At 35.4% G+C, this 12,043-nt stretch overlaps 1 protein-coding gene across 4 annotated transcripts in view; it reads left to right on the top strand.

Annotated features, from left to right (window-relative positions):
* The window catches only part of STRN (striatin), a 94,809-nt gene that overhangs the window by 38,365 nt on the left and 44,401 nt on the right, over positions 1 to 12,043 (top strand). For all 4 annotated transcript variants that reach the window (XM_055327091.1, XM_055327092.1, XM_055327093.1 and 1 more), the window contains exons 3-4: positions 182 to 255; positions 9,514 to 9,592. In XM_055327091.1, the coding sequence (XP_055183066.1) occupies positions 182 to 255; positions 9,514 to 9,592 (153 nt within the window). The remainder of the gene's footprint in view (positions 1 to 181; positions 256 to 9,513; positions 9,593 to 12,043) is intronic.

The raw sequence follows: 12,043 nt of genomic DNA, 5'->3' as shown, positions 1-12,043 counted from the left end.
CACATGATGGTATAACAACAATAAAATAATAATGACAAGCACTTTATGACTTTGACTCTGTGGAAGGCTATTTTGAAAGGTAGCCAGGACTACTGTGTATTGATGACTACTCCTATTATATATCCTAAAGTTCATTTAAATATATTTTAAGATGGTTTGTGTTTTCTTATTTCTTTGTTAGAGCCAAATACCACAAGTTGAAATATGGGACAGAATTGAATCAGGGAGATATGAAGCCTCCAAGCTATGATTCTGGTAAGCTAATTTTAAAGGAAGTTTAAGTGATTAAAAAGAAGTTGATATCCAGTATTTGTAGCAACAATATTTATAATATTGCAAATTAATTTCTAATTACTTGCTATTATTTTTTTCTGACCCACTTTGACACTAATCATTTAGTGTCATTTAGATGATTTTCCATCACCTTCCTTCCTTTTCCCTCTTTCCCTTTCTTTTAGCTCCTTATGTTCTCCTTATGTTCTATACTTACTAGAAGGATCAGAATTCATGGGGTAACACAGTAACACACTAACATAACTGTGTCTTGCTGGGTTTCTTCAGTATTAATGGGAACTTTGAGATGTGCCGTACAAGTACATCGTGCCCTTGAAATCCTGAGAAAAAGAGAAGGAATGATAGAGTTCAGAGATCTCTTCTCAAGTACAGGGAATTCCTAATTCCTTCAACGTAATCCCTCAGTTGGCAGGTGCAAAATTGTTTTTGGACTTTCTTACCCAAAAGATTCTGCTAGCAGACCATCTTTTAACAGCTAAAGCATTTATTATCTTTTTGTGTTATTTCTTCTTTTTTCTTCTTCTACTTCTTCATCTCTACAAAAATAGCACTTTGTAAACAATCAGATATGAAGGAATATAAATACAATTGGCGTATTAGTAGGTATAACTGATAGTAAGAAAAGTTGTTCAAAAGTGATTCATGTTTCAAATGAGTGTGTTTTGGCATAATTTCAAATTAAATTTCTAGATCAAATATCTGGAGATATCAATCGTTGTTTATATCGTTTCCTGAAATAACATGCCTTGTACTAGGGGCTTTATGTGTGTTAACCTTAGTTCTTAAAATAGTTATACATAAGGATGGTATTATACTCATTTTACCTATGTAAAATTTGAACTCAGAAAAGTGGAGAAACTTCCACAAGGTCATGTAACTATTAAGTAATGGGAATATAGATCTGAGTCCAGGTCTGTTGACTCCCAACATTCATATATATATATATATATATATTTTAAGTTTACTTATTTATTTGTGTAATCTCTATACCAGCGTGGGGCTCAAACTCACAACCCCAAGATCAAGAGTCATGTGTTCTTTTGAATGAGCCAGCCAGCTGGCCCATAGTCATGTTAGTCCCATTTTACTACATTGCTTTGGTGTTGACAATGTATGGAAAAAACCTTATAAAATAAATTCTGAATGTGCTGCCAATTTTACCAATTTAGTTTGGTAATGTTATTAGCACAATCCCACAGCTGAATATTGAATCCTTGAGATTTAGAGCAGTAACAGTTGATCAATGGCATGTTTTTTTTCCTTTGTTTTTTAAATTGTTCTGTCTTACTGTGGTGTCTCTTCTTTTGACTTGAGATGCACTTAAATTTTTAAATTTCAGACTATTTGTTAAAGGCTGTCCTGAAAATATCTTGTCTGATTCACAGAAGTGATTTAATCAGTACTTTTATATTAAAAAGTTTGTTTCCTAATTTTTAGATATCATTTTAGGAGTATAAAGGTCTAGTTGTAACATATAGAAAATGTTTATAAGTAAACAGTGTGGTTCTAGAAAAAGTTAGACTCTTATACATGTAAGTTTAACTCTGCTCGACACTTTAGATACCCGTGATATTTCTTTTCTTCTTCTTTTTTTTTTTTAAGATTTTATTTATTTATTTATGAGAGACACACACAGAGAGAGAGGCAGAGACACAGGCAGAGGTAGAAGCAGGCTCCATGCAGGGAGCCTGATGTGGGACTCGATCCCGGGACTCCAGGATCACGCCCTGGGCCAAAGGCTGACGCTAAACCGCTGAGCCACCCAGGGATTCCCCTACCCGTGGTATTTCTTAATCTTTTGGAGATTACTCTGCTCCTTATCTGAAACTGAGAAAAATAGTGGAAATAACTCCTAACTTTCAGATTTATTTTCTTAATATATAACACATAGTTAATACCTAGTATGTTTCCATCTACTGATCTTTCAAACTGTTTATTTACAAATACCTTTTTTAAAATATTTTGTTTATTTACTTGAGAAAGAGTGAGAGAGCATGTGCACAGCAGGAGAGGGAGAAGCAGACCCCCCACTGAGCAGGGAGCCCGATGCTGGGATCACAACCTGCGCATCACAACCTGCGGAGGCAGATGCTTAACTAACAGAGCCACCCAGGTGTCCCTCAAACTATTTCTTTACAAATTCTAAATATGTAATGCTTGTCAAACCCAGGATCAAATTAAGTGAATAAGATAACAATGCCCTATTGGATTTTTATAGGGAAGATAGGAAAAAAGTGATTACAGTAAAATGACATGTATAATGGGGAAGATAATGGGTGTTATGGAATGTAATGGTAGGGGAACCAGATCTAGTCATAAGTAGTCAAATAGTGTTTAAGGTTAACATCTGAAGGACAAGTAAGAATTGACCAGGGAATGTGAACTTACTAAATATTTGCTGAATGAGAGGTGGGAGAAAGGCAGAGGGAAGAATATGGCGCATTTGAGAAATAATTGGCTAGTAGAGAAAGGGAGGGAAGGAGTGTTTCTAGATGCAGTTGGAGAGTTAGCTGGGGGGCAGATGGTAAAGTATCTTAACAAGGGTCTTGTAAAATATGTTAAGGAGTTTACATTTTATCTTAATTTTGAGAAGATATTTGAAGGATGTTAATTAGGACTCTTGTGATCAGATTTGCTTAGATCCTACTGGCAGCAGTGCTGTAACAGGTGGATCAGAGAGCAGCTGGATCAGTGGTGGGGGACTGGTGAGAGGACTGTTGCAGTCTCCTGACTAAATGAGGAAGGCTGCCTTGATAGGATACTGACTACTGACTGGACATGAAGGAGGGGGTGGGTGTTCAGGAAATCCTTAGTAAAATCTGCAGGAATGAGTTCTGGTTTCAATGTAGGAGATGAAAAAAAGGGACACTCAAAGATGACCCCCACACTTATAGTTCTAAAAACTCAGTTGGAAGTAGATTTGGATGATGATGGGTTTACTTTTAGATTTATTTGTTATACAATCAAGTGAAAGATGGCTGGTAGACTCTCTGGGTCTGGAGCTCAAACCAGGGGTATGGATTTGATATGGAGATTTGAGAGGCATCAACATGTTGTGCCAAAGGCACTCGGGTCATTGGACAGGAGGAAGAGGTGCCCCTCCACCCCAACTCCAGACTTTATCCAGAGTGAGAAGAGGACCTGAACTGGAGCCTTGAGGAATGGCAACACTTAAAAAACTGGTAGAAGAATGGAAAGCTGAAAAGGAAATGATAAGAATTATTAATTAATTAATTTATTTATTTATTTATTTATGATAGTCACACAGAGAGAGAGAGAGAGAGAGAGAGAGAGAGAGAGGCAGAGGGAGAAGCAGGCTCCATGCACTGGGAGCCCAACGTGGGACTCGATCCCGGGTCTCCAGGATCGCGCCCTGGGCCAAAGGCAGGCGCCAAACCGCTGCGCCACCCAGGGATCCCGATAAGAATTATCTTAATGGTGGGATAGAAACCAGGAGAAGAGAGGGATTAGGACTATAAAGCACCATGATTAATGGCCAGAGGTTCTGAAGAGTAGCTTCAGGATTTAGTGACATGTGGGTCATTATTGTGGGTAGTTTTAGGAGAAAGTTAAGGGTAGAAACAAAGAGATAAGTGGAAAATGAAGACTAAGTGTAGTTATCTTTCAGGAAGCTTAGACTGTGAAGGTGAAGGAGAGAGATAGCTGAAAAGGCACATGGAATCAAGGAAATTGTGTGTGTGTGTGTGTGTGTATGTATGTGTGTGTGTGATGTGTTTCATAGAGGGGGAGCATATAAAAAGGAGAGAGAAGAGATACTCAAAATAGGAAGGTATCTAAAGAAGCACAGGGATTGGATTCTGAATTCTGAGAGTGGTGAGAGGAGCATGTCTTTTTTGTTCCCAAGAAAGAATGTAGAAATTAGGTGATCAGTTTGTAGGTTTGGGTTTCACTTTGAAGATGGGTGTTTAATATGATAGCTTTATGTGTAAGACTGGATTACCTGCTAAGAACGTATGACAGGTTTAAGAAAAGTAGAGAAGGTTTAAATAATAATGAGCAAGAGGGCAAACTGTAACAAATAGTAGGATTGAGAAAAGCTAAGAGTCCAGGTGAGCTGTGTGATCATGAGTTTATATAGAAGCATTGGTTTGAATACTTGACAGTTTGGGTAGAAATTAAATAGAATGAAAATAGTTCATAATGGAATTCATTGAATTCATGGAGAGACCAAATGGATGAGAGATTTGAGACATTGACTAAAGAATAATTGAAGTGATAGACCGAACTAAAACTAAAGAGGGAAGGAAGTGAAGACAAAAGGAGGCTAATGAGCAAAAGTGAGGGGCTAGGCTGTGGTCTGGAGCTGGTCAGCAAACTTCTCCTTTAAAGGGCTGGATAGTCATATTTGGGCTTTTTTATGCATACGTTCTCTGTTGCAGCTACTCAGCTCTGACGTCCTAACATGAAGGTAGCTACAACACATAAATGAGTGCGTACGGCAGGCCACATTTGACCTGCAGGTTGTAATTTGCTGACCTCTGGTCTAAAGTCTCAGCTAAATGACAGATCTAGTGAGGTGGGAGTATGAGCCTGAAGGAGGTGCTCAGGGAGGGAATTCGCCTCTGTCTGTTCTTCATCATGACAAGATCTGAGGTATGACAGCTAGAGAGGGTGGTGGTTGTGGGGAGGCTGAATTGGAGCACTCACATGAATATTAATTTTGCTCAAGATAAGGTAAACATTTGGTTGCAGAGGAAGCATGGTAAACCTGGTCCTGAGAAATTTGTGAGTGACAGGTTATTGAGAGATTTGTGAGTGACAGTGATGAGGACAATGACTGGGAGAGGTTGGTATATCCAAACAAGGTAAACTTTAAAGAAGCAGGAATTCTTCTAGTCTTTGTTCTTTTATTCATTTACAGTATTTATTTTTAAAGTGACAATCCAGATATTTTCTGAGACCTTTTTTTTCTTTATGGTGAAAAAATTTATATTTAGATTTATAGCCAGCTGGACTCAGTTTAGATGATCCCAATTTTGTTGGCAGCATCCAAAGCATCATAGTCAGGAGCCAGTTGAACATATGCTTTCTTCTCTCCATAAGACCTGATCAAGGTGTTGACCTTGGCCGCATCAGTGTCTTAAAGCTTCTTCACAGCCAGTTTGATCTGGTGCTTGTTGGCCTTGACATCCACAATGAACACAAATATGTTGTTTTCTATTTTCTTTATGGCTGACTTGGTAGTTGGGGAACTTGATGATGGCATAGTGATCAAGCTTATTTCTCCTGGGGGCCTCTCTTTCAAGGATATTTGGGCTGCCTTCAGAGACTCAGGGTCTTGGGTCGTTGGAATGTAGGTGACATGCGGATCTTCTTTTTTTCGTGACCCTGGATGCCTTTCAGCTTTCAGGATGGCTTTCAAAGGCTTTGGCTTTGGGAAGGGCAGGGGCATCCTTCTTTGCCTTAGGCTCCATCTTTGTGAAAGGATCTGAGACATTTTTTATAATAAAATTAGTTTCCCTTCTCACTTTTCCCCCCTAATTTTGTTCTATATCCAAATCTTTACATTTTTACCTTAGGAGAATATTACCCCAGGTTATGTTAAAATCTGTTTATCTTCCATATTTCAGCCTCCTTTATTTAATATTAGAAGCCAGGTACATATTAAAAATAGAATATTTTTATCCAAAGTGACAAATTCTGCCTTTTAATCGAGATGTTTAAACCATGTACATTTCATGTGACTACTGATATGGTTAGATTTAAAGCTACCACTTTTGCTGTTTATTTTCTGTTTGTTCATTCTGTTCTTTGATCCCTTTTCCTCTCTTACAGATTTCTTTTGTGATAATGTAGTTCTTTTGTTGTTCTATTTTATCTCTTTCTGACTTATTAGCTGTAACTCTTTGCTATTTTGATGGTTGCTTTAGGGTTTATGGTATACTTTTTAAAAAATTTACTGCAGTCTGTCTTTAAGTGTGACAGTATACCACTTCTAGAGCCTTGTAACCATGGGTTTCTCTCTTTGGCAGTTGTTTTCACATATTTTGCTTCAATTATGTTATAAGTCACACTACATTATTATTTTTGTTAAACAGTCAATTCTCATTTAAAGAGATTTAAATAATATAAAGAGTATATATTTCTAGTGCCCATCATTCCTTTGTATGGATTCATATTTTCTGGTATCCAATTCCATCTGACTCAGGGACTTTTGCATATCTTGTAATACGGGCTGCTGCCAATGAGTTCTTTCAGCCTTTCTGTGTCTGAATAAGTCATCCTTGCTTGCATTGTTTGTGATGAGATATCTTCTATTAAACGTATCTCTGTTCTTCTATATGTAGAATGTGACCTTTTTCTCTGGCACTTTTAAGAGTTTCCATTTTGTCATTGGTTTTAAGCAATTTCATTATGTAGTCCCAGGTGCTCCCCCCATCCCATGTTTCTTGTATTTGGGATTCGTTGAGTGTCTTGGATCTGTGTGTTTATAGTTTTTGTGAAATTTATAACTTTTTAGCCATTATTTCTTCAGATGTTGTTTTTGTTTTTGTTCCTGGGTCTCTCTATGCCGTGATAAAGAAACACTGTCAAGGGAGCAAGCTGGATTAATCACGGCTCACTTGTGTGCTTCCTTTCTCTCAGAGATCATTGTCCTTTGTGGCCTGACTTTCAGGGTCTTAATCATGATTTCATCTATTTCATTTTATAGTTGTTTCAAGCAGGAGGGTAAATTGGGTCCCTGTTACTCCAATTTGACTGGAAGTACCAGTGAACTATGTTTTTATTACCAGGCAGTTTAACTCTTACCACTTTAAAATCCTTACTTTTGTATGATGTCATTTTTTTAAACTTGATAAAGTAAGAGTAAATGTGATAGTTGATTGAGACAGTGTTGTGAGTTTTAGCTTGGGTAAGGAAATGTGGGAAAAATCAAGTTTACATGTACAAGAAATTTTTTTTTCTTTTAACTTCAGACTTTTCTTTAAAACGTTATCCAGGAAGTCAGATTTTTTCTCAATATGTGAATACACTTTTTTGAAAGAGGGTTAAGATGTATTCTTATTTGATTTGGCTTAATTTATTTTTTATGAAGGTACAATTTACATAAGTAAAATTTACCCTTTTAGTGTTTTCACAAACATATATAGTCTTGTTACTACTACCCTTTTTAGTCAACCCCTTCGTCTGATACAAAGTGATATAAAGTGTTTATTGAATCAATTGTTTGAGATCTAGAGAGGCTATTTCTAGCATATTTGGTTTCCTCCATGACATACAGGAAGAGTATATTCCAAAGAGTCATTTCTACAGAAAGGAAGCTTTTATCCTAAGACAACTCTAAAATAAAAATAACCCACAATTCAATTGTGGATGTGGGATGCCTGTGTGCATGTGGAGGTGTGTGTTACGGATAGGTAAAAGCATAGAAAAAAATAGAATAGGTTTGTACTGAGAGCTAGAGCTGGGTCTAAAGCCCGTTTCTGCCAGTTTCTTCGTATGTAACATTAATTCTCCTGAACCTCAATTTTCTTCCCTCTACTCTGTTTTATGTTCCTATAGTTTGCCTTTTCCAGAAAGTTCTATGAATTCCAGAATGATATGGAATATGTAGTCTTCTGATTCTAGCTTTTCTCATTTAGCATAATACATTTGAGATTCATTCATGTTGATGTGTATCTATAATTCATTCCTTGTTGAATAGTATTCCATTGAGTGCATGTGGCACACTTCGGTAACATCACTAGTTGCCAAAGTAGGCAAAGGCAGTTGAGTATATCTGAGGATAGTAAAGAGAGGCCTATACTAATAAGAAATAAGATGACCTCAAAAGTTCTTTCACATATGAAATTTTTAGTCTTTTAAAATGCCAGTGTAAGTATTTTTACTTGGCAAGTATAGGTTATTTACTTGACTTAAAAAGGAGATATATTAGAACATACCATAGTATATTCCTGAATTTGTGGAACCATTTGTGAACCATAGTTCCTGAATTTGTGAGTCAATGGAAACAAAATGTGTGTTGTTTTTCCTTAGTATGGGGACTTTATTTTTGCCTTTTTTTTTTTTTTTTAAAGTATGTACTCTGAAGTCATCCCAAGTAATCTAACTTTTTGAGGTAACTTAATCCTCCCGCCACAATCTGGTCTACTGCTATTTCTTTAGTATATCACAGAGTTTGGCCTAATTATTTTAGGTGAAAAATGAAAATGGAAGATCAAATTCTTATTGACATATTTTAATTTCTTACTGTAGTGGGAATAGCATGTAGAGGGAAATATGTGAGTTTTGGAGTCAAATGTGATTTCAGTACTTAAAACTATGTTTCTAACTTGGAAATCGTACAATTAACTTGTAAAACTCATCATTTTCATCTTTAAAATAGGGTTAGTAATAACACCTATCTTTTGAGGTTGTAAAGATTAAGAGATAATGTATGTGTTTTTAACACAGCATCTGGAACACAGTAAATGCTTTACATCAAATATAAAACAAATTTTCCCAGTCTTTCTTACATCTCCAGTTGAATAAAACCTTCTGTAAAAGATCACAGCTTCTTGCAGTTTGATCAAGGACTGATAGAAAGTGTGAACTTTTTTGTATTTTTAAAGTTGAGTCAGAGTATAGTTGGGAAATTCTGTAGTCCAGATTTGTCACAGAGAAGGCTCTTTTTATTATACTATCTTCCTGAAAGGATTCAGCTTCTACCAAATGATGAATTAAGCTTTACAAGGCTTAGGTGGTTTTCATTCAAAGAAAGAATGCCTTCAAAAGAATATTTGAAGTTTTCATTTAATAACTAGTGAAGGAAATAGATTTGGATTGAAATTATTTCTTCCCTATCTACTCTTTACCAAACTGGTTTTTCTATCATCATTACTGAGTGCTTTGTTCTAGCTCTGATGTGGTGCTCCATAATACTTTCATTAGACCATTATTGTGTGACTTGATTTGAATAGGTCTTTGTCCTGGAAGGAAATTCTCAGGCTACTAGAGATTGGGAATCTGTCTTTATTTTAATTCTGCTACTCTCAGGCGAATCTCGTAGCAATAATGAATTTATATAACTTTTGTTATGGACATTAGATTTAAAAAAAAAAAACCAGAATATACATTGTCCTAAAACATACCTTACAGTTTGTTGAATGTTTGCATATTCTTAATCTTAAAAATTTTTTATTGGACATAATTTTATGAATTGAGATGCCCTCTAATGTATAAAACAAGGCACTTTTATTATGATTTAATGTTTTCCAGATGAAGGTAATGAAACAGAGGTACAGCCACAACAAAATAGCCAGTTAATGTGGAAACAGGGCCGACAACTACTCAGACAGTAAGTATCCCATGGTCAAAGAGAAGTATACTTTCATATATATATATAATATTATTATCTATAACTATATATATAATTTTCATTTTCAACTCAGAATAACTTTATCTCTTATTATTAGACTGTTGCTATGAAAACACTTAATTGAATTACTGTTCCTTTTTCATAGTAAACATTTTTGTCCCTAGTGGTAGAATTTATTTTTCATTAAATACTAATAAGATTTGCCAAGGATAAATTCTCTTTTTATAATGTGAACTTTATCAGAGTATAATTTTAAGCTTCTAGATTTTAATATATATGCATATTTACATTTGAAAGAATTCTATACTCTTAAAGTTACTTTTTGCAGATATAATATTCAGATGTAATTTTGTGTTGTTTTTAAACTTCCTATTTTAAATAGATTGAAGAACTTTTTTAATTTCCCAAATTTGCAAATTTTGCACTAACATATATACCTCCTATAAAATATGTATTTGATGGGCAGCCTGGTGGCCCAGCGGTTTAACGCTGCCTTCCACCCGGGGTGTGATCTTGGAGACCCGGGATCGAGTCCCACGTCAGGCTCCCTGCATGGAGCCTGCTTCTCTCCCTCTGCCTGTGTCTCTGCCTCTCTCTCTCTCTCTGTCTGTCATGAATAAATAAATAAAATCTTTAAAAAAAAACTAGGAAAAAAAATAAAATATGTATTTGAGACTATAAAGAGGAATACAAAGCTGGAAGGAGATTCACATGTCAGGTGGTAGCCTACAACCCACTTAACGGGCTCACTGCCTGATTCTTGCATATCATGTTTGAAATTGGTATTCTGATTTGTGCTTCACTAAAATAAAATTTACTTACCTGTTTTGGATTTTTGAGTTTCCTTTGAGTAGTCTACACCAATGGTTTTCAGAGTGAATTTGTGCCAGCCATTCCTTTTGACTAATGGGAAGAGAATATTAAAATGTCTCCTTTTATGTATTTGTTATCTATTCAAAGTTAGAAAAAAATGAGAATTCACTAACATTTAATAAGTGGTTTTCATAGTGCCCTCACTTTGGTCTTAAATATGATGTATATGTTTTTCTTTCATAAATAAGTGATTTTAAAGTTGCTGATTTTCTTTTTTTATGAGAAGTGATTATCGTAGCAAGCAATCTGAGATATAATTTTCAAAAATTTTAAAAGACTCATAATCTGCCCCTTTAAAGGTGGTATTTTATCACTGAATAAGTAGGTAACTACTTGGTAAAGCCGACTTACCTATGGAAAGAGCAGTTTTTGAAACAGTTATCTGTAATGTGGTTCTGTTGCCAAAGAAAGGTATAAATCAGATGTTTGTTAAGAACAGAAAAACTTAACACCTTTCTGTTGGTTTGTAAGAAGAACTGATTAACTTCAGGAAAGTTAAACATTTATTATCCAAATTTTAATCAAAACCTTTCTATAAATATTGGATAGTATTGAAAAATGAGAATCTTGATTTGATAAGATACACTTACTCCATTTTGGTCACACATCCTTGTGAAATAACTCTTTGAGCTGTAATCTGTTAATATCAGATCTTGAAATAAACTGACCTCAGACTGGTTATCTTGTCCACCTTTGTTTTCTCTTCAATTTCATAGACTTGATGCTTACTTAGAGGTTCACGCCTAATAATTGTCTATCATGTTTGTTAATGACATCATTAATGATGTTTGCCCTTTTCATATTCCTGCCACTACTACTTTTGGTCTTTTTTGGTCATCTTTGTTCTTAATAGGTATCGAGTATCTTCTGTATGCCATCCTCTATACTGTCCTGGGTATGTTGCTTTTAGGGTGAAGAAAACTGAGATTCAGGAGAATTAATGTTACACGGGAAGAATGGCAGAAACGGGCGTTAGACCAGCTCTAGCTTTCAGTACAAACCTATTCCTTTTTTTTTTCTATGGTTCTGCCTCTCTGTAACACACCCACGTGCACACAGGCATCCCACATCCACAGTTGAATTGTGGGCTATTTTTATTTTAGAGTTGTCTTAGGATAAAAGCTTCCTTTCTGTAGAAATGACTCTTTGGAATATACTTTTCTTGTATGTCATGGAGGAAACCAAATATGCTAGAAATATCCTCTCTAGATCTCAAACATTGATTTGATAACACTATATCAGAAATGTAAAGAAAAAACTGATATAGTAATTGCTATTGTAAAATAGTATTTCATTAAGAATTTGAGAGCGAGTTTGCTCCATTCCTGCCTAGAAGAAAGAATGTGCTATTAGGTATATTAAGGAACAGCTTCTTCTTATGATAAATGTAATGAATGGTGTATTGTATAGTTCTTTGATTTTTTTCAGTGACCATAGAGGCTGGTACTGCAAGAGACAGCTCCATCTGCAGCTGGAAGATTATTTATTAGCAAGTCTTACTAGCATAGTACTGTACTGTTAAATCTTATGCGGGCAATGAATTTAAAGAAATACTTT

This window comes from Nyctereutes procyonoides, unplaced genomic scaffold (assembly GCF_905146905.1).
Source record: "Nyctereutes procyonoides isolate TBG_1078 unplaced genomic scaffold, NYPRO_anot_genome, whole genome shotgun sequence".
Taxonomy (NCBI): Eukaryota; Metazoa; Chordata; class Mammalia; order Carnivora; family Canidae; genus Nyctereutes; species Nyctereutes procyonoides.
Note: the sequence above shows the minus strand (reverse complement) of the source record. Positions and strands in the feature narration are given on the sequence as shown.